General features: G+C 42.1%; 1 protein-coding gene across 2 annotated transcripts in view; it reads right to left on the bottom strand.

The window, feature by feature from the left end:
• The window catches only part of nrxn3a (neurexin 3a), an 862,359-nt gene that overhangs the window by 337,625 nt on the left and 501,254 nt on the right, over positions 1–23,480 (bottom strand). For both annotated transcript variants that reach the window (XM_060829429.1, XM_060829430.1), the window contains exons 2-3: positions 4,919–5,220; positions 1,799–1,960 (exon numbers count right to left, since the gene is read on the bottom strand). In XM_060829429.1, coding sequence (XP_060685412.1) covers positions 1,799–1,960; positions 4,919–5,220 — 464 coding nt within the window. The remainder of the gene's footprint in view (positions 1–1,798; positions 1,961–4,918; positions 5,221–23,480) is intronic.

The following is a 23,480-nucleotide window of genomic DNA, read 5'->3' as shown; positions in this document are numbered from 1 at the left end:
AATTTGAGGTGAAGGTTCTCCTGTGACCTCCTTGGTCAATTATACAGTCAACCCTAACACACCCTCCTTTTCCTCCAGTACATTTCCAGGTCATCACAGGCAATGCAACAGCTGAAGTATTACCCTCTCCCTCCCCATGAACCAAGGCCCTAAATACTCCAAGCAAATGAAGCAGTGACTTACTGATATTTGTTTCAATTTTTTAAAAATATCATATTGCTTGCTCACAGTGCAGTATCCTATATGTTTTGGGGAGTCCCGATGCAGACTGGGTAACTGTTTTACAGAGATCTGCAAGAATGACTCTGACCTTCCTGAGCTGGTCATTTTTATCCTTCACTTTGTACCACTTTGACCTTTCTGTCTTTGGATTGCTACACTGTTTTATGATCCCAGCTGATATCATTACCAAACCAGTCAGATCCCAGATGATCATTTTATTCATTTTGGCTTTAGCAAAGTGGTCTGTCATTGAAACACAATATTGAAACATTTACTTTAACAATAAAACAGAAGAAATTAAGAAAAAAAAGTCAATAAGCAAATTTATCTATTTATAATATAAAGTCCTTGAAACATGCAGTAAAAGTACAAATCCATTAAATTCAAAGTACTCTTTCATAAACTGAAAAGAAAGAAAACAGCTGTTGTGCAGTACACAAAACAGATTGATGACACAGAACCCAAAACACCACTTGCACAATATTTACACCAAAGTCCCTGAATCCAACACTTTGGTAGGTTTAAGTTACTTGTAACTTCTTTAGACTGGAGCTGCAGATAGCTTCTTCCTGGAGCTCATATATTCCTGAGCTTTAAAGTGCTCAGATTTAAGTAACCACTTCAGGGTTTTATCCCAACTCTTTACTCTTAGACTATCTAGAGCACAATATTCATTCCTTCTCAGGTACACTGGTCTACACAGCCATTCTAGTCCAAGGACTTTATGGGATTGTTCCAAAGACCCACAACTCTCTGCAAGAAAATAAATTCTCCTCATCTCTGTTAAATGGTCAAATCCTGAGTGACCATTAGTTCTAAATTCTCCCACAAGGGGAAACATTCTCTCCACATTTACCTTGTCAAGGCCCCTCATGATGTTAATCAAATCACCCCTGACTCTGCTGAACTGCAGCAGATATAAGGCTAACCTACCACGGGGTATTTCATGTGATAACTGACTCATTCCAGGTATTAGTCTAAAAAAAAGCCTGTGAACCGCCTCCAATGCATTGACACTCTTCCTTAAATTCAGTGACTAGTACTGTGCACAGTACTCTAGATGTGCCCTCACCAGTGCCCTGTGTAACTAAAGCATATTCTTCCTATTTTTTAGTTTGTCTGGTAATAAGTGATAACATTTTATAAACTTTCCGAATTGATACGGACATATTAAGCTACTAGGATACCCAGATCCCACTGCACTCCAGAGCTTTGCAATCTTTCACCAGTTAGAAAACATGCTTCTTTGTCCATTCTGACAGGAAGAACTAAAATGGAGCATTTTCCCAAATGCTAGACCTTTGCCTACTCACTACCATTTTCCTTAGTAGCTTACTTATGTTCTCTTCACAACTGACTTGTCAATATCTTATCAGTAGTATTGATACATTTAATTGGAAGCTAAACTGACACAAAAGAGCGAACTGAACAGAAAGATATATAGTTGCTGTTAGTTGAAGTGGCATGGGGTGCAGTAGAAAGACCAGTTGATCGCCTGTCTGTTTGTGATTAATTTAGTTTAGTATGCAATCATCAAACCTTAAGTGCGTAACAAATTGAAACCAACAAGCCCTACCTCTCTGAGGCATCCCATGAAGTTATTGCTGACAGGTGATCCGGGCAGATCTGCTGTACTCGGACTTCCGCCGACGTAGAAAAAGTCGTCAGATCCCAACATGGTGTAGTCTTCTTGGGTGTAACCTGTGGTAGTGAGGATGCCATCCACCGAAATGGTGACCTAGTCAAAGGATATAATGAAGAAAACGGCCCAGAGTGACCTTTACACATTGTGCTGCCTGGCACCTGCCTGCGTCTCTCAATTTACTTTTTTTTTGTGCTTATTTCAGGTTTGCGTTTTCTTGAGTAAATACTGGGGAAGTCCCATTTTCTGGTCTGTGTTTGCACAATGGCACAGTTGGAGTTGGAGATTCTATCATCTAGTTTGCCCATGCTTCTTGGTTCATCTCACTGAACCCATGAGTGATCGTTCTGAGCTTTTACTTTTAACATATGAAGCAGGGTGACAATGCAGGCGAGAAAATGGAACTATCCACTTTTGTGCCAATTCGTTTCTTTACGAAATAAAACTTGAGTTGGAGCGTTCAAAAAAAAAATCAGTCGAAAAAAATATAAGTTTTTTTTAAGAAAATAAACTTTATTCCCCACTTTATTATCATTTGAACACTGACAAGCATGCATCAGGAGAGAGCTCTTACCGTCTACAGCATGAATGCGCATGACATGAGTCAAAGCTCAACTATATAAAAGTCACCAGCTTCATCACTGTGAGCAACTGCATCACCTCGTTCTTAAGAAAATAACTTCTCAAAAAGAAAATGCAAAGAAAAGGAAAGCAAAAGGAAATCCAAAAGGAAACATGCACGTGTCAAACTCGACACTCTCATGCCAAAAAAAACCCAAAAGCCATGGATCGCGAAAGTGAACTACAGCAGCATTGCTTCCACTTGCATGCATATAAACAGGTGGGGGTGGGGGGGTTGTGGTGTGTATGTGATGGAGGAGGGGTGGGGAAGGAATGGTGTGGAGGAGTGAGGAGGAGGAGGAGGGGAAAGTTAACAATCGACATGTTAGTGGAAATAGGTTAGAAGGCAAGATGTTGGATGGAGTTTGATTGTCTGGGTTTTCTTTTTCCGGTCACACTGAAGGTTCAATTTGGTCATGCCATGCACTATGTACAGAAAGAAAATGGCAGAGCCCACTCTTAGGATGTCTGGACTCCTGCCAGTTGGCCGACAGCCACCACCAAGAAGTGCAGAGGCTCGTTCTTTCATCTAAAGGCCCTACGATGGTCTGAACTAAGTACTTGGTAGAGTAAAGAGAAAAAAAAAAGGAGAGAAACTGGAAACCAAACAAAGCAAACTAGTCGTGGTGGGGGGGGGAAGGAAACAAAAATGGAAACAAAAAGGGAAAAAAAAGTGACTGAAGTAAGCAGTGAAATACCAACCCCATTTCCTCATTGTAAAGGTGTCGACAATGAACAAAAGAAAAAGGAGGAGGGGAAGAGGGGAACACACGGCAAACCCAAAAAAAGAGACAATAAGAATGATATCTACCAGACAATGTAGTTTGTTTACCATAGCGTGTCCAATGCCTGAGTGCTTTGCGGAAAAGGGGAAGAAAGGAAATTAAAAATTGTGAACAGAACGATTGTTACTTAAAATAAAACATGATGATAATTAGGGTGTTAGTACATTAGTTGGTTAGGTAACGGTTAGTAAAATGACACATTCCATGAATGATCAGTGTTAGTTTTTCTTTTTAAAGCGTGTCATCGACATATAGAGAAGATGCAAACAAATTCTACAGGACCAAAGCAGACTAAAAAACGAGTAAAAAGGTTCTCAATAGCTCTTTTCTTTTCAATTACTTAACAATGAAATAGTGACTTTTTGTTTTGTTTTTGTCTTTGAAATAAGGAAAGGACGCTTATTTTCATACATTCGGTCACAAACATTACCGTTACCACAATTAAGCCGAACTTTCGTGAGTTGTGAAGTGGTTGCTAAAACTGATTTTTGCTTTATAGGTTGATGCCACTGAGTCATCTTCAATGTGAGTCCAATATGAATCTTAGTGGGCAGGGGGCTCTTTTGGAAAACATTACGGCCTATTTTACAACAACATTCCTCCTTTCAACAATTCTCCCAGTTACTTAAAGGTAAATGGCAAAACTCCCAATCACCCCCGTTCCTGACTGCACCAAGCATTTTTCTTTTGGTGAGGCAATCCAAACCTATTATCAGAGACACTCAAGGAAGAAAAAGACAAGAAAAACACCCTACATTTAACCATTGGACAGAAACACAAGTACTGACTCTCCTTTTAAGTTCAACAGCCACACTGCCATGCAGTAATAATAAATGGGCTTGACATCTTGAAGCGCTGCTGCTGCAGAAATCATATCAGAGTTACTAGTCCAGGGACCTTTACAGGGTGAAGTTATTATTAACAGGAGTATTCAGTCTTCCAAAGCCATCAAGAAAAGTCATGGGCCCCTGACAGAGATGTCTGCTTAAGGAAGCAAAGAATGAAGTAAAAGGGTCAACACAAGGACAATTAATTCACTAATCTGAGCTAAGAATGTCTCTCACATACACAGGAAATAAAAAAAAGAGAAAAAAACTTCAGCCAGCCACACACAACACTAGAGTTTACAAATATTCCAGCATACTAACTTACAGCCCAAAAACTAAGCCTTACTAGGAAGTTAATGAAAATGATTAAATCAACGAAATTAACAAATAATAAGAGAATGTATCACAGAACATTGAAATAAGTAGAAAAAGGGGAGCAAAAGTCAAAGCTAAAGCAAAACAGAGGGAACCAAATACAGAATAAATAAATTGAAGCCACCAGTTGTTCCAAGGATAGGACACTGAACAAACTAAATTGGGAATGAATTTTAAAGAACGGAAAATGTAACAAAAGCAAGTAGGCTCAAAGGGTTACAAAAGAAACCATCAGCATTTTTTTTTCTCTCTCAAGGAAGGAGGTAAAGGTTAGGTGGGATGGTGTGGGGAGGGGAAGAATAAACAGATCTGGTAGCTGCGACCTGCATGTCGTATTTTTTTTTTACGTGAACATGACCAGCTCATTGTAACGTTCCTCATCCTGCCTGTTCTTTTTTTTGGCTTTGTTTTCTTTGAGCAGAGTTAGCGTCCGCCTCCACTATTACCTGTCGCAGATTGCGTGTCACTTTGACATCATGCCAGGCGTTGTCATTGAACTTCCCATTTACTGGTTCAACCAACGCCTCAAAAGCGCCAGATCCCAGGTTAATGACTAGTGAAACTGCTCCATCTTTCAGTGCTAGGTTTACATAGTCAGCTGACTTCCCTGTGTGCAGGATCAGTCCGTTCCGCTGCCAGGTCTTGAAGGACAAAGTGATCTCATCGCTGCTGCTCTGGATAGGGTTCTGGGATAGATCGTAACAGAAGTACTCAGATCCTCGGAATGTTGCAGAGTTGTCTTCCCTGGCTATGTAGGAAGAGGGAGAATAAAACAGAGAAAAAAAACAAAATGGACGTTACTTATTTGGGAAAACTAACAGCAATAGCAATGCTTAGAAAAGGTGACATCAGCACCAACAAATTATCATTCAAACATACCAAGTTAGAATACATACAAGCTGGAAAACAAAAATAAATGCAATCACAAATATGTTTTGCTTCAAATTTCCTGGAATTCAGTGAGTTACATTTCTCTCAGCACTCTGCCCTCGGATCATCCAGGTGAACAATAACAGGGCCAGGAATTGAACCCATTTTCCACTGTGTTCACGTGCTATTAGCCATTGAACATTTCCAAAGTTTATACAGGATGTATTTTACAGAGAGAAAAGTTTCTTCAATCACCCTGCAATCCAACAACACCTCTCAAACTTCACAATCTCCACTTTTTTTTATTATTTGTTGCTGGGATATGGATGTCACTGGCCAGTATTGACTGCCCATTCCTAATTACCCTTTGGTGGGGGAGCTGCCTTCCTGAAATGTTGCAGTTCACGGAGTTGGAACTGGCCTGTTACCAAGGGAGATACAGAATAATTATGCAGTGGTAGCGAAGGATATATTTCCAAGTCAGAATGGTGATAGATGCAGAACTGGCTGGAAGGTAGAAGACAGAGGGTGGTGGAGGAGAGTTGCTTTTCAGACAGGAGGCCTGTGACCAGTGGAAAACCACAACAATCTCGTAAAATTTGAATTTGACATAAATATGGAATTCAAAGATAGACTTATGAATACCATGTAATCTCTGTCAATTTCCATAAAATCCCAGTTTGTTCAGTAATACCCTTTAGGGATGGAAATCTGCCATTCTAACCTGGTCTGGCTGACGTGTGATACCAGACCCACAGCAATGTGGTTAACTTTTAACTGCCCACAGAAATGGTCTAGCATGCCAGTCAGCACAAGGATGCAATTAAGGAAGGGCAATAAATGCTAGTCCAATCAGGGAGAATAATAAAGAAAGAGCTTCAGTTTTGTCTGGGATCTTGAATGATCCGTCAGTCAAACACTGCCTTGATGACATCTCACTTCTCAAGCTTAACCCTTTTATTCATGTTTGTAATGAGATCAGGAGCTGAAAGGTCCTGGTAGAATCCAAACTGGGTGTCAATAAAGCTGTTCATTCCTATGCAAGTGCTGCTTGATAGCTCTGCTGACAACCCTTCTTTGCTGAAAACTGACAATGGACTTACTTTGGTAGTAGTTGGTCAGATTGGGCATGTCCTGCTTTTTGTGGGCAGAACATACCTGGGCAATTATCCACATTGTCAGTTAGATGTGACTGTACTGGAATAGCTTGGCTGGGGGAGTGAGGAGAGAGGGCACAGTTAGATTTACAGCAAAGGTCTTCTATACCATTGCTAGAATATTGCCAGGACCCATAGCCTTTGTAGTCTCCAGTGTCTTCAGCATGATCACATGAAATGAAATGAATTGATTGAAGACTGGCATCTGTGATGCTGGGGACCTACACAGTGAGGACTGATTGGATCATCCACCTTCAACCATTCCAGCTTCATCTCTTGTTCTGATGGTCTGAACTCCCATATTAGGGGTATATCCATTGGTTGGGAAGAGACAGCTGGTGCATGAGGTCATCAGTTCCTCGAAGAGTTGCACTCTGTCACACACCACCTTAATTAAATAGAAATGGGCATCCCAGCATTGTGGCTGGGTCAAAATCATGTAGTATTCTCCCTCAAGTTCCTTTTGGGTTATCATCATGATGGGGCTCACCAACAGCATCTTAAGGACAATCAGTGATGCACAACAAGTGTTTGATTTTGTTAATGACACCTACAACCTGAGACTGATGGTTGTCTTCAAAAATCACCCTAGTGTGAGACTTCTATCATCCAAAACAATCATTGTCACAGGCCACTTATGACCTTCAATTTTGCACAGATATGTAACAGATTTTATTCTTACATATCATTTATGAGTTAGAAGCACAGTCACTAACAACTGAACTGAGACTGACAAAGCAAATTTTTCTCAGAGTGAGAGAGGAAAGTCTCCATCTGGATGGAAAACACTGGTGTTCCAACCTGTGCAAAACAGCACAGACTGCTGTGGTGCTCAACTAGCTACTAAGTCATCATCGAAAACCATGCCGAGTAATCTATAGGCTATGTACAAAATCATTGGAGTCAATTTTACTGACGCCTTTCACTTGTTTGAACACATGGGAGATGAGGGATTGTGCCGCATGTAAAACAAGGCAGCTGTCCAGCCCAGCATCAGATCCCAGACGCACCCAGAAACCCTAGCCACTCTCCCCCACATCAAAGACATCTCAGAAATGTCTGTATGACTACTCAGACCCCTTAGCATCATGTAGCCCACAAACCCACCAACACACTAAAACAGCAGCTAATGAACTTGAAAGACCCGATACAGCCAAGCAAAGCTAATGCCATTTACAAAATACCATGCAAACACTGTAACAAACACTACATTGGACAAACAGGCAGAAAACTAGCCACCAGGATATATGAACACCAACTAGCCATAAAAAGACATGACCCTCTATCATTAGTATCCTCACATATGGAGGAGGTAGGACACCACTTTGGCTGGACAGCACATCCATCCTAGGACAAGCCAAACAAAGACACGCACAATAATTCTTAGGAGCATGGCATTCCAACCGGAACTCTATCAACAAACACATCGAGTTAGACCTCATCTACCATCCCTTGAGAAAAGGAACAGGAAGTGACTTCACCACAGGAAATAACATCACCACAGAAAATAGCATCATCAACCCAAAGAAAACCAAACTATAAATAGAATGCAGGAATTTTCAGCATTGCTTCGCCTGAGGACCACTGAAGATGTTACCTAGTACGGTAACGAAATGTCTGGGAATGAACCTTGCAGCTCAGAGAACAAACCTGTATCTAAAATCAGATCCCAGATCCCATTTTCTCTTTTGATACTGTTAGAACCCCAGCTGACGGTTATACTGGACAAGGCAGATCCCACGGTGAGATCTGGTTTGATAGGTCCTCTACTGGGTATTCTCAATCTTTGTACACTGTGGTAGTCAGTCACTGAATATATCTACAAGAGTCTGCCAATGCAGTTCTAACAAAATTATATCAGGTTTCTTAGATAGAAAAAGGAAAAAAATCTATATTATTTTGATGAAGAATGTTTTGCAATGGTTTTGTTACAAATGTCAGAAAGAAAGTTTCATTCCTTTTACTCCCTGCAATAACCTTAGAAACACTGAAAGATTAGTGAAAGATCAACCTTTAGAGTCATAGAGATGTACAGCATGGAAACAGACCCTTGTCCATGCCAACCAGACATCGAGTCCCATTGCTAGCACTTGGTCCGTATCACTCTAAACCCTTCCTATTCAAATATGCATCCAGATGCCTTTTAAATATTATGATTGTACCAGCCTCCACCACTTCCTCTGGAAGCTCGTTTCGTACATGCACCACCCTCTGCATGAAAAGGTTGTCCTACAGGTACCTTTCAAATATTTTCCCTCTCATCTTACACCTACATCATCTAGTTTTGGATTCCCCTGCCCTGAGAAAAAGATCTTTTCTATGTACCCTATCCATGTACCCTCATGATTTTATAAACTTCTGTAAGGTCACATCTCAGCCTTCGATGCCCCAGGGAAAATAGCCCCAGCCTATTCAGCCTCTCCCTATAGCTCAAACCCTCCAATTTAAAGTTCAAAGTTTCTTGTTTCGTTGCCATGACTCAGGAGCTTTCTTCTTACTGTCTTTTAAAAACTTTCAGAGGAAACACATGGGTTTTCCGTTACCTCAGCTTCTAGCGTTCATCTGCTTCTGGAAGTGTTTTCTAAGCTACTTAAGACTTTTGTCCCCAGCCCTAGCTGCTTTGGAGACCATTATATTAACAGAGCCCTTCCACTCTGATTGAATCTGCACAGAATGTCTGACCTTCTAGATGGTTCTGTCTCTCTGTGATACCGGACCTCAACACAAGAGGAGGCAAAGGCAATTTTTCTATTCTTATTTCTAATGTACTTTACTGTTCACTACAAGCTCCAAGATTGCAAAGCTGTAAAATCCCATGAAATATGCATATATTAGTAAATGCTCAGATGTCCCTTGTAGTGATTGTAATAAGGTCAGTCAGCTGGACTTCACAGAGGGCAAAAGCGAGGACTGCAGATGATGGAAATCAGAATCTAGATTAGAGTGGTGCTGGAAAACCACAGCACGTCAGGCAGCATCCGAGGAGAGGAAAATCGATGTTTCGGGCAAAAGCCCTTCATCAGGAATCCAAACGCCTGAACCATCGACTTTCCTGCTCCTTTGATGCTGCCTGACCTGCTGTAATTTTCTAGCACCTCTCTAATCCGGACTTCATAGAATATGAGTTCCCTGATTGGAGCTGTTAACCTGGTTCAATCAGGGTGCCCTGACTGACAAATATAAACAGGAGTGTCAGACATCCTGCCACTCTGAGGATCAGTGTCAAGGACCCTCCATACATGAATAAAGGCTGACTTGGTGACAGGATACTGGCCTCTGTGGAGCTATTTCATCCTGTACCACTCACAGAGCGCAACAAATAAATTAAAAACATGTCCTTCCCTTCAGGCTTAATTCTATCCCTCATTTCTCCACTTTAGAATCAGGTTTCCAAATAATAATGGAAATGAATCATTAATGTTCATCAAGGGCTCTGCATGCACAACAAAAAGGAAAAAGTGGGCCTAACTATATTTCAATGACGGTAATATTCTAATGTGCAGGTACTGTACAAGTTTGGGAATTCCTTGTGAGTCTCTCATTTCTATATATCTTTATTATCTCTGATAGAGCATCTGAACATAAGATTTTTAAAATTCACTCAAGGGAATTGTGAATCGCTGGATGGGTCAGAATTTATTTGTCCCTAGTTGCTGTTGGGAAGGCGGCTGTGAACCGCCTTATTGAATCCCTACAGTTCACATTGTGTAATTACTCCCACAATGTTTGGAGTTTGCACGTTCTCCCCGTGTCAGCGTGGGTTTCCTCCGGGTGCTCCGGTTTCCTCCCACAGTCCAAAGATGTGCGGGTCAGGTGAATTGGCCATGCTAAATTGCCCGTAGTGTTAGGTAAGGGGTAATGTAGGGGTATGGGTGGGTTTCGCTTCGGCGGGTCGGTGTGGACTTGTTGGGCCGAAGGGCCTGTTTCCACACTGTAAGTCTAAGTCTAAGTCTAATGTTGTTAGGGACAGAATTCCAGGATTTCTACCCAGCAACAGTGAATGAATAGCAATATATGTCAAAGTTAGGATGGTGAGTGGCTTGGAAGGGAATTTGCAGGTGGGGGGGGGGGGGGGGGGTGTTCCCATGTATTCCATAGGATTACTGTTGGCATGAACTGATTGGACCAAAGGGTCTGTTTCTGTGCTGTATGACTCTATGACTATGACTCTACCTACTGTCCTTATCCTTCCGAATGGAGGTGGCTGTGGGTTAGGAAGGTGCTACCTTAGAATCTTTGAAAAATTCCTACACAACATAGATTTTCCTGTTACATACACATCAGAAGCATAAATCATTGGAACAACCCAAAAATACTTCTACTCTAAATCACACCTTGTTTGTATCATTTAAAACAAATTGAAAAGATTATAGTGTGTATTAGGGAGAATTTTCTTCAACGTAATTACAGTAACATACATTACCAATTAAAAGTACACCTGTTTACACGGTAGGGGTGGTTTAGGTTATAAATAGACAAATTAATTGGGCTGAAATTGCTTGAGGAGATGATGGGAGTAGCAGCATTCAATGAGTAATGTCTCCCAAACATGTTAATGTCTATTTCAAAGCCTGAAATGTCACACTATATAGGGGTGGGTGGATGTTATGCAATTTATTCTAACCTGTTCAGGCGGGTCGGCTTTGACTCAACAAGATGCATTCATTGTGCCCATGGATCAATAAGTCCCTTCCTGTGCACATTCAGTTTCTTACAAGTGGACTGTCTCTGTCATCACAGTTTGACTGTCATCAGTCTGTCACTGCCAATGTATCAAACTCCTGGGGTTCCACTCCGAGCAGCAGCACGGGTGAGATGAACCAGGGTGGAAGGGGCTCAGAACGACCATAAACACTGGAGCCCTGTTGGACTGACTGCCTTGTTTCCCTACTGCAAATACTTCTCCAGCAGTTATGCAATATACAAACATTCAATGGTTTCTCCACATATCGAAGTGAGGTAATTTGAAGAATTAGGTGACAATTCGCTTTTAGTTTTGCAAAGCAACAAATCAGCTAAAAGATTAATTCCAAACTGCCCATCAAAACTGTCTGTCAGAACTAAAAGACCTGGGCCACTTACTGAAATCTTAAGTTCTTCTTTCAAACAAAGAAAAGCCAGTCTGTGATGTTGCACTGGGAATCTAGGTTGTCAGTTGCACAAATTGACACAGAAACCTTGCCTTGCCAATGTACTCATATAATAATGAACATCACATTGCTTGATCTTCTTTGTAATACAAATCAGGCTGAGGAAGTGTGGCGCAGTGTCTTATTAATGTCAGTTTCATGTGGCAACTACTAGATCAGAAATCAGAAATGTTTCATAAAGGAACTTCATCTCTTAATCTTAAAGGAAGCAGTAGAGGCATGCTGCCAGTTTGTACAAGCAAAAAGACTTTCATTCTTCTTCAGTTAATCAAACAAACTGGAGATGCTATTCACTGTATAACATTATCTTCTGCAAATCTCCCAAGGCAAATTCTGTGCCAATATTAACTGCAGGTTTGAATGTCAGCCTTTATTTTCCTTCAGAACACCCAAGCACTATGTATGGTGTAATAAAACTTTACTAATCAAATACCAGGAGAAAAATCGGTCAGGATTTATCATTAGATAGTCATAGAATCACAAGAGACAGAAAATGAAAGAGAGAGAGAGAGATCACTCTGTCTATTATTTCCTTCCAAAGCATCCTAAACTGTGCATGATATTCCAGCTAAGATCCAGTGGTATGTTCCCAGATGGACACTCCTAGCTCTTTTTGGTATTTGTTGCCACTACCAGTACATGCTACTGGGTATGGGCTGTTTGAGGTAGTTTGTTGATGCCAATTCTACTTTATCTTAGGCCTGTCTGGAGACTAGTAAATCTGCAGAAGAGACAACATTTCTATATAACAAGACAATTCACTGTACAATAGCAACATGTACAGCTACATTTGATCAGGCATAATGACTCAGGCCTTGAGGAGCTGATGCAGATAGACATGTGCCCTCCAAAACTGCAGTAGACACACACAGACCCAATAGAATAGGTGGAGCTAATTTAACATGAACATTAACTCCATTTAGTTCCATTAATGTGGACAGCCCATAAGGTAAATGGTAAAGCCCGGCTTTTGTATTCAGTGCCCAGATTTAATAAAATTAGGTAGTCCCACACAGTTTCTTTACTGCCTTTCCATCTGCCCTACATTTTCAAGGAGTTGTGAGAGTACCCTCAACTTTTCTTGTGCCCACAACTGACCCTTCAGAGGTCAGCAACCCATCACCAATCACAATTTATTTACAAATGTATAGCCTTTGACAATAGCACTGCCTCTCATTAAGTCCGGCATTCAGTGTCTTAATATCCCCAACAATCACTCTTTTATGTCAGCTAGGGCTCCCTGATTGGATTAGTTTAACAGTAGCAGTCAGAGATTTCATATTCTATGAGATCCTGCTGGCTGACCTCATTACAATCACTACACTATCCTCGAAACAGTACCAATCCAAACTCTCAGGACCACTGTCATACAAAGGTAGCAGATACAAGAGAAGACCATCACCTACCCATCTCTCTCCAAAGTTTGCAACTGTACTCCTAGATCTGGATTGTTAATGTAATACAAGAAAGACAATGATCCAAGTATCAATCCCTGGGTGGAGAGTGATGGAGGTATTGAGATGCAGAAGAGAGGGGAACAGCAAACTTCCCCTTCCAGTCAGAAAAATATTTCGTCACCATTATTCTCCATAACAAATCCCTCAGTTAGTTACTCAGAATTTTTGGGCCTAGTCTCCACTTTAAATAAAGCCTTACAAATTAAACTTTTCAAGTATTTATCCAATTACCTTTTTGAGAGTTATTGTTGAATCTATTTCCACTGCCCTTTCAGGCAGTGTATTCCATAGAAACCGTGTGAATTAGAAGCAAGAGGAGGCCATTCAGCCCATCAAGCCTGCTTCACCGTTCTTACAGTCATACAGTCGTAGAGTCATAAAACACGGAAACAGATCCTGCAGTCCAACTCGGCCAAGCTAACCAGGTATCCCAAATTAAAATAGTCCCATTTGACTGCATATGGCCCATCTCCCTCAAAGCTTTTTCCATTTTGTGTACCAGTCCAAACATCTTTTAAATGTTGTAATTGTACCCACCTCCATTACCTCAGTCCAACTCATTCATGTTGACCAGATATCCAAACTAAATCTAGTCCCATTTGCCAGCACTTGGCCCATATTCCTCTAAACCATTTCACTTCTTATACCCATCTGGATGCCTGTTAAATGTCGTAGTTGTACCAGCCTCCACCACTTCCTCTGGCAGCTCGTTCCATACATGCATCATCCTCCGCATGAAAACATTGCCTTTCAGGTTCCTTTTAAATCTTTCCCCCTTACCTTAAGCTTATGCCTTCTGGGTTATAACTCACCTACCCAAGGGAAAAGACCTTTGCTATTCACCCTATCAATGCCCCTCATGATTTTATGAATCTCTATAAGGTCGCCTTTCGACCTCCGAAACTCCAAAGTGTCCCAGCCTATCCAACTTCCTCTTATAAAGCAAACCCTCCAGTTCCGGTGATGTTCGTTGTAAATTTAATAACATCATGGCTGTTCTGGTCAGTCCACAGTCCCACCTACCCTGATAAGCTTTCATCTCCTTCTTTATTGAGTTCATTGTTCTCCATTTGTGCTAGAAACAGGGGGCAAAAGACATACTCATTGAAATAATAGGCATTCCCTTAGAACAACATGCAGTCAGCAACTCTGGATGTTGTGAAACTTGAAAGGGTTCAGAAAAGATTTACAAGGATGTTGCCAGGTTGGAGGATCTGAGCTACAGGGAGAGGCTGAACAGGCTGGGGCTGTTTTCCCTGGAGCGTTGGAGGCTGAGGGGTGACCTTACAGAGGTTTACAAAATTATGAGGGGTATGAATAGGATAAATAGGCAAAGTCTTTTCCCTGGGGTTGGAGAGTCCACAACTAGAGGGCATAGGTTTAGGGTGAGAGGGAAAAGATATAAAAGAGACCTAGGGGCAACTTTTTCACACAGAGGGTGGTTTGTGTATGGAATGACCTCCCAGAGGAAGTGTGGAGGCTGGTACAATTGCAACATTTAAGAGGCATTTGGATGGGTATATGAATAGGAAGGGTTTATAGGGATATGGGCCGGGTGCTGGCAGGTGGGACTAGAGTGGGTTGGGATATCTGGTCAGCATGGATGGGTTGGACTGAAGGGTCTGTTTCCATGCTGTACATCTCTATGACTCTATGATTCTATGACTGTGTGGGGGAGGTGAGAGAGTGAAGGTGAGGTACCTGGGTGAGGGGGAGGATTTGGGTGATTGCAGGAGCGCAAGTGGCATGGTGGCTCTTACCACTGCTGCCTCACAGCACCAGGAGCTGGATTCGATTCCAGCCTCGGGTGACTGTCTGTGTGGAGTTTGCACATTCTCCCCGTGTCTGCATGGGTTTGCTCTGGATGCTCCGGTTGTCTCCCAATGATATGCAGGTTAGATGGATTGACCATGTTAAATTGTCCACAGTGTCCAGGGATGTGCAGGCTAGTTGGATTAGCCATGGGATATACAGCGTTATAGGATTGATCTGAGTGGGATGCTCTTCGGAGGGTCAGTGTGGACTCAATGGGCCAAATGGCCTACTTCCACACTGTAGAAAATCGAGGAGGTGAGTAAATGTAGGGAATGGTTGGAGGGAATGGATGGTGGGAAGTGATTGATGGGGGAAGGTGTTAGATCAGGGAATTGATCAAAGAGAGTGAGAGGAGGGGTGTGCAGAAGGAGGCAGGAGGTCAGGGGGAGGAAAGGGTGTGAGGTAATTGGGAGGCAGCACTCCAGCTCCTCCTGTCTTCATGTTCAGAAATTTTATTTTAAACATCAGATAACACATCAAGTGTCCATGTCAAGGAGTGCACACAGAATGCCTTTTGGTATTCTCCTGTTTGGATGAAAGCGGGCATTCAAATGCTAATAAATACTTTTCTCTTCAGATGCCGACAGATTAGCGACACATTTTCCTTCAACTGTGCTTGAATGAAATTATTTTATTAGTGATCTCACCTTCGTTCACTGAAGGTATTTTTTTTATACAAATAATAATGGCAGAAAAGAAAAGTAAAGGCAAGCAATCTGTGCTAAATACCACCAAAATGCCAAGGAGCGATTCATAATACAGCATGAAAGCAAACAGATAAATGTAACCTGATGAAGTTGTAATTATAACATAAAAGAAAATTATCCATGCAGCATCACTGAAGGTGGGCACTTCGAAAAGTAAGCAGCAATGGTTATTTTCCATTTATTTAGCTGGCTTCCCATCCCTATTAGCTATTCAAAAAATGAAATAGTTGTTTTTAATGGGATGCATGCATTGCTAGCTAGGCCAGTATTTATTATTTCTCAAGGGTCTCTAGTTGCCCTTGAGAAGGTGGGGTTGAGTTGCCTTCTCCAGCTGCTTCAGTCCATGTGCTGTAGGTAGACCCACAAAGCCATTAGGGAAATTGACATAGCGACAGTGAAGAAATAGGGGCGTAATTTCCAGGGCAGGATGGTGAGTGGCTTGGAGAGCAAATTGGAGGTGGTGGTGTTCCCATGTATCTGGTGCCTTTGTCCTTCCAGATGAAGTAGTTGTGGGTTTGGTAGAAGCTGCTTCTGTAGCCTCACAAATTTCTGCATCCTGTAGATGGTACACATTGCTGCTACTGGGTGTTGGTGATGGACAGTGAACGTTTGTGGGTGTGGTGCCAATCAAGTAGGCTGCTTTATCAGAATGGTATCAAGCTTCTTGAGTGTTGTTGGAGCTACACCCATCCATGTCCAAAGAATAATTTCACACAAAGAAAGAGCTGTTTGGTTTGCACTTATATGCAACCTGTCATGAATCAGGACTTTAAGAAGCACTTTACAGCCAATGGAGCACTTTGGAAATATGGCCCAGCACCCACCCTCCAAAACTGTCATGTGTGAAGTTGGAAATGGCGAGAGCATTTGGACATCGCGATCTTGGTAAGTGACAAGTCTTGGTCAGAGAAACCCCTCCATCTCAAACTCCTTGCTCCACGACCCCATCTCCTCTCCAATCCAAGTTCTCCTTCCCAACAATGTCATGGGAATCATTTATATACATCTGATATAGAACTTTGGCTTAAAATGTTGTCAAGGGAACATATATGCACAAGTCCCGGAGGGGAATAATGCAGGTGTCCCCTCAAATGTTAGATTTGGTGGAAACAGTGTCACCCACTGAACACACACACACACACAACCAGTCTTGTGTTTTTCTGACATCATTCCACATTATTCTTGCATCACACAATTTATAAGCTCTAGCAGAGGTAGGTAATAAAAGGCAAAAAAGGGTTTTTAAAGAATTTTTAAGAGGAAAGTTGAGAAAAGGGGGAATTTTGATTCAGCTTTGAATGTTCATTTTGAGGACTTTCACATTCACTTCTGTGAGTTAAGCTCAGACTGATTAAGTCTTTAGGATGACACGGGTTCCTTGTTAATGCATACAAGGAAATCCATAAATGAAGCCAATTTCAGCTGTAATGCGGGACATAGGTTGTATCTGCAAATCCGGCAAGCCTTGGAACTGGGCCTTTGCTGGACATGAGGATATCATGACAGAGCCACAAGGGAGAGCATGGGAATACTGAGGGTGTCAGAACACAGAGATTGCTGGACCACAGACTGCTTGAATCGGGTGATACAAACTTGCAGTGACAGTCCCTCAGTAGAAACATTAAATGTTACCATTACACAGTGCCCATCTTACTGCTAATTAAACACTGATCAGAAGCTCCTTTCTCCTGACCTGTTCCTTTAGTAATGTGCAAAATATGTGATGATACAATGGCTTTAAGGGGCGTATTTTGTCTTGTTTTACCTTTTATGAAGAGGTTGAGTCAGAGGTACCAAGCGGCCTGTTCCAAGCCAATAACCAGCTTGTGATGCCTTAAATATTGGAACAATAGAAGCAACCTGAATGGGTGTGGTCAGACTCCCACAGAACCAGGGTTTTAGTTTAGCTTTCAGTTGTTGTTGGGTATTTGAAGCTGCTATACATTACTCCAACTACAGCAAAGCACGTGAGTTCTCTCTGTCTGCCAGAATTTCCTCTTGATGTTCTTTCATCCAGGACTGGAGAAACATTGCATGTGAGACAATCTATTTTACTGAATTTGCCTTTGCCAAAGGTGTGTTTATAGGAAATGAAATAATTGCAGAGTGCAGGAAATCAGAAACAAAAATAGAGTTCTGAGGAAGAGTTACTGGACCCAAAACATTAACTCAGATTTCTCTCCACAGATGCTGCCAGAACCTGCTGAGCTTTTCCAGCCACTTCTGTTTCTGTTTGAGTGTTTTTATGGGATGTTACTATATTGGAACAGTTTTCTGTTTAGTAATTAAATAATCTGTTATTCTGTTAAGTTTTCCAACAGAGTTAATGATAAACCAATTCCTCTTTCTTTTGTTTGTATTTTAACTGTAAAGTAAGAATAAAGTGCACTTTGCTTAAAGTTGCATAGTGTAGTTGAATTAAAATTGAAACACAGCATCTTATGCTTTCCTTTAAATGGGAAAAAGTTAAGGTCTAGGCTATCTCCCTGATATATTCAAAGGGATTTTGGTCTGGTCCATAACAAATATAATCATGGTATTTAAAATCTGATTGAAGATTTGTAGCTCGGGTATCCGTTGTTGTGGTTCTGCTCGCCGAGCTGGAAGTTTTTGCTGCAAACGTTTCGTTCCCTGGCTAGGGAACATCATCAGTGCTGTTGGAGCCTCGTGTGAAGCGCTGCTTTGATGTTTCTTCCGGTATTTATATTGGTTTGTTCTTGCCACTTCCGGGTGTCAGTTTCAGCTGCAGTGATTTGTATGTGGGGTCCAGGTCGATGTGTCTGTTGATGGATGTTCTTGCCGTTTCCGGGTGTCAGTTTCAGCTGTAGGAGTTTGTATATGGTGTCCAGGTCAATGTGTCTGTTGATGGAGTTTGGGGATGAATGCCATGCTTCTAGGAATTCTCTGGCTGTTCTCTGTCTGGCTTGTCCTATGATAGTGGTGTTTTCCCAGTCAAATTCATGTTGCTGGTTGTCTGAGTGTATGGCTACTAGAGATAGCTGGTCGTGTCGTTTTGTGGCTAGCTGATGTTCATGGATGCGGATTGTTAGCTGTCTTCCTGTTTGTCCTATATAGTGTTTTGTGCAGTCCTTGCATGGTATTTTGTAAACTACGTTAGTTTGGCTCATGCTGGGTATTGGGTCCTTTGTTCTAGTGAGTTGTTGTCTGAGCGTGGATGTTGGTTTGTGTGCTGTTATGAGTCCTAAGGGTCGCAGTAGTCTGGCTGTCAGTTCTGAGACGCTCCTGACATATGGTAGAGTGGCTAGTCCTTTTGGTTGTGGCATGTCCTCGTTCCGTGGTCTATCTCTTAGGCATCTGGTGATAAAGTTGCGTGATAAACCGACTGCACAGATACAAGCAAGAAATTGCGTGCCAAAAGTCGTTAATTTCAAAAACCACTAATCAGGAATGGACCTGGACCATAGAACAGGCTATCACTATAGGACAGAACAGGACAACACTCCGCAAAAAAATGCACTAAGAGAAAAAATGGACAAACTAACACACAAAAAGGAGGACACTACAACACACAACTGGGTTAAAAACCTCTCCCACAGACAGCTCACAGACATGGAAAGAACTATACTGGCCAAGGGACTCAAATACAACTACAGGGATGCCAACACAGCAGACTTCCTAGCAGCACTAGAAAGCACACTCAGGAACAATGGACTGACAGAAGAGACACAACAAACAGTGAGACAAACGGTAGTACCCATGATGATAAGAAAACGACAAACACATAACCTCAACACCAAGGAGAGGGAAGCACTGAAAGCACTGAAAAATGACAAAAACATAATCATACTACCGGCAGATAAAGGCAGAATGACGGTCATCCTAGATAAATCAGACTACATCAGTAAAGCACAACAACTACTCGCAGACACCAACACCTACCAAATGAAGGATTCCGACCCCACACCACAACTCACCAATAGAATAATCAACACACTAAGGAATCTACAAAAAAACGGACAGATAACCAAAGCGGACCAGCAAAGAATGAAACCTGAAAGCAACACCACCCCCAGATTCTATGGACTACCCAAAATACACAAACCAGACATCCCACTCAGACCCATAGTATCACTACCAGGGACACCAGCATACAAACTGGCCAAAGAACTACAACAAAAACTGAAACACCTAGTCAGCGGATCCAAACACTCCATACAATCAACACAGGAATTCTTGGACGTCATCAGGAAGACACACATAGACAAAGAAGAAACCATGGTATCATTCGACGTGACGTCACTGTTCACTTCAATTGACAAAACCCTAGCCAGAGAAACAATAGCCAACCTACTGGACATACATAACAGAACACAGGAGGCCGAACCTATCAACAAGGACGGCATACTTAAACTACTGCACCTGTGCCTCACCACACACTTTACATTCAACAATCAGATATATGAACAAATCAACGGAACACCCATGGGATCACCAATCTCGGGACTCATAGCAGAGGCAGTTATGCAAAGGTTAGAACATACAGCCATACCACAAATCCAACCCAAACTCTGGATCAGATATGTTGATGACACCTTTGTAATCATCAAAAACACAGATATAGAAAAAACACACCGAATCATCAACGCCACACTCACAGGAATCCGATTCACACGAGAAGAAGAAAAGGATAGCCAACTCCCATTCCTAGACGTGTTAGTAGAGAGAACACCCAACGGAGAATTCACCACAAGGGTACACAGGAAACCAACACACACAGACCAAGTCTTAAACTATGAAAGTAACCACCCCAACACACACAAACGAAGCTGCATCAGGACACTATTCAAAAGGGCCACAACACACTGCAGTACACCAGAACTGCGAAAAGAGGAAGAGGAACATCTATACAAGGTATTCGCCAAAAACGGATACCCACGCAACTTTATCACCAGATGCCTAAGAGATAGACCACGGAACGAGGACATGCCACAACCAAAAGGACTAGCCACTCTACCATACGTCAGGAGCGTCTCAGAACTGACAGCCAGACTACTGCGACCCTTAGGACTCATAACAGCACACAAGCCAACATCCACGCTCAGACAACAACTCACTAGAACAAAGGACCCAATACCCAGCATGAGCCAAACTAACGTAGTTTACAAAATACCATGCAAGGACTGCACAAAACACTATATAGGACAAACAGGAAGACAGCTAACAATCCGCATCCATGAACATCAGCTAGCCACAAAACGACACGACCAGCTATCTCTAGTAGCCATACACTCAGACAACCAGCAACATGAATTTGACTGGGAAAACACCACTATCATAGGACAAGCCAGACAGAGAACAGCCAGAGAATTCCTAGAAGCATGGCATTCATCCCCAAACTCCATCAACAGACACATTGACCTGGACACCATATACAAACCACTACAGCTGAAACTGACACCCGGAAACGGCAAGAACATCCATCAACAGACACATCGACCTGGACCCCACATACAAATCACTGCAGCTGAAACTGACACCCGGAAGCGGCAAGAACAAACCAATATAAATACCGGAAGAAACATCAAAGCAGCGCTTCACACGAGGCTCCAACAGCACTGATGATGTTCCCTAGCCAGGGAACGAAACATTTGCAGCAAAAACTTCCAGCTCGGCGAGCAGAACCACAACAATAATCATGGTATAATATCAATGCCTATCATCCTCCTGCTCGATTCAATGCCCACTCACACCAAACTCAGTTGGTATGGGGGTGAGGGGGGGAAGAGATTAAATTCCATCCATTATTTCAGCTTTTGGATTAGGATGGACTGACTGACAGCTAATTTTCAATTCACCTCCCTTTGTCACTGGGTTGACCAGAATTAACTGGAGAGCAAACTAAAAATATCCCTCATGGTGTCAACCATGACAATGTCAATGAAAAGATGGGGGAGGAGACAGCTGTCGAGATAAAGTGGGTAATAGGTTGCCAGTCACTGGGAAAGAAAAGGCAATAAATAGTGAATCGTATTTGTTTTAAAAGAAAACTATTAAATTCTTTCATTAGTTAAACGAGATCTCACAAGAGTATACCTGTTAACCCACCGTGCAGTAAGAATGTTTAATGTGTTGCTTCTTAAGGAAAACAAGATAAACTAACACTTTAATAAATTAAATCAGCACTGATTTTATTACAAATTTTAATGTTCCCTGGGAATAAACTTCTCCTATTGCATGATCATAAAACTGTCTAGCTTGGCCATGATATTTATCTAAACGTTTGTTTTCCAATTTTAAGTTGGGATTATTCATTGCATCTTAGATGTTCATATGTGATTAAATAAAGTCCCTAAACTGCAACATATCAAGTTGTAAATTCTACTAAGCATATGCTGTAGGCTGGTTATATTTTAGTGAATTCCATTCATAGCAAATTCAGCATGATTGCATTTTACAGCACAGAACAGTCCATTCAGCCCATCGTGCCGACACCTACTCCCTCAGGTAAGACATGTTTGGACAAAGGGACTGTATAACCAAGCCAATTGTCTTCTTGCTCTATAGATGCTGCCTGACTACTGAGTGTTCTCAGCATGGCTGCTTATGTTTCAGTTCTTTTATGGAATAGGATAGTGAAGAAGGCATTTGGTATGCTTTCCTTTATTGGTCAGAGCATTGAGTACAGGAGTTGGGAGATCATGTTGCGGCTGTACGGGACATTGGTTAGGCCACTGTTGGAATATTGCATGTAATTCTGGTCTCCTTCCTATCGGAAAGATGTTGTGAAACTTGAAAGGGTTCAGAAAAGATTTACAAGCATGTTGCCAGGGTTGGAGGATTTGAGCTACAGGGAGAGGCTGAACAGGCTGGGGCTGTTTTCCCTGGAGCGTTGGAGGCTGAGGGATGACCTTGTAGAGGTTTACAAAATAATGAGGAGCATGGATAGGATAAATAGGCAAAGTCTTTTCCCTGGGGTGGGGGAGTCCAGAACTAGAGGACATAGGTTTAGGGTGAGAGTGGAAAGATATAAAAGAGACCTAAGGGGCAACTTTTTCACGCAGAGGGTGGTACGTGTATGGAATGAGCTGCCAGAGGAAGTGGTGGAGGCTGATACAATTGCAACATTTAAGAGGCATTTGGATGGATATATGAATAGGAAGGGTTTGAGGGATTTGGGCCGGGTGCTGGCAAGTGGGACTAGATTGGGTTGGAATATCTGGTCAGCATGGACGGGTGGGACAGAAGGGTCTGTTTCCATGTTGTACATCTCTATGACTCTATGACTCTAAGCAAAGAGCTCCTCATGTCTGAAAGAAGATTCTGATCAAGATTCCATCAGAAAAGTGTAGCCATTACTTCCATTCTCCATTACAGTTGGCAGGGTGCCTCAGTGGTTAGCATTGCTGCCTCACAGCGCCAGGGACCCCGGTTTGATTCCAGTCTGTGTGGTTTGTACATTCTCTCCACGTCTGTGTGGGTTTCCTCTGGGTATTCTGATTTTGTCCCACACTCCAAAAGATGTGCAGGTGAGGTGAACTTGGAATAGGATAGGGAAATGAGTCTGGGTGGGATACGTTTCAGTGGGTCAGTGTGGACCTGTTCAGGCAAATGGCCTGTTTCCACAATGTAGGGATTATATGATTCTCACAGATCCCTTATAATGCAGAACCATTGGATCAAGGCAAAACCCATTCCCTTTCTCACTGCAGCCAGCTGCTACATATTGTGATTTAAAGGTGTGTGAGGCTCGGGTGTGGTAGGGTAGAGTGCCAAGTAGGTAAATTGCCAGATGGGTAAGGTCAGATGCCAAATAAGTAGGATACCAGGAGACTGGGGTGCTAGCTGTGTAGGGTGTTAGGTAAGTAAAGTAGCAGTATCAACAACATTCAAA

Source organism: Hemiscyllium ocellatum, chromosome 8 (genome assembly GCF_020745735.1).
Source record: "Hemiscyllium ocellatum isolate sHemOce1 chromosome 8, sHemOce1.pat.X.cur, whole genome shotgun sequence".
Taxonomy (NCBI): domain Eukaryota; kingdom Metazoa; phylum Chordata; class Chondrichthyes; order Orectolobiformes; family Hemiscylliidae; genus Hemiscyllium; species Hemiscyllium ocellatum.
The sequence above is the reverse complement of the archived record's forward strand: the minus strand, read 5'-3'. Positions and strand labels throughout refer to the sequence as shown.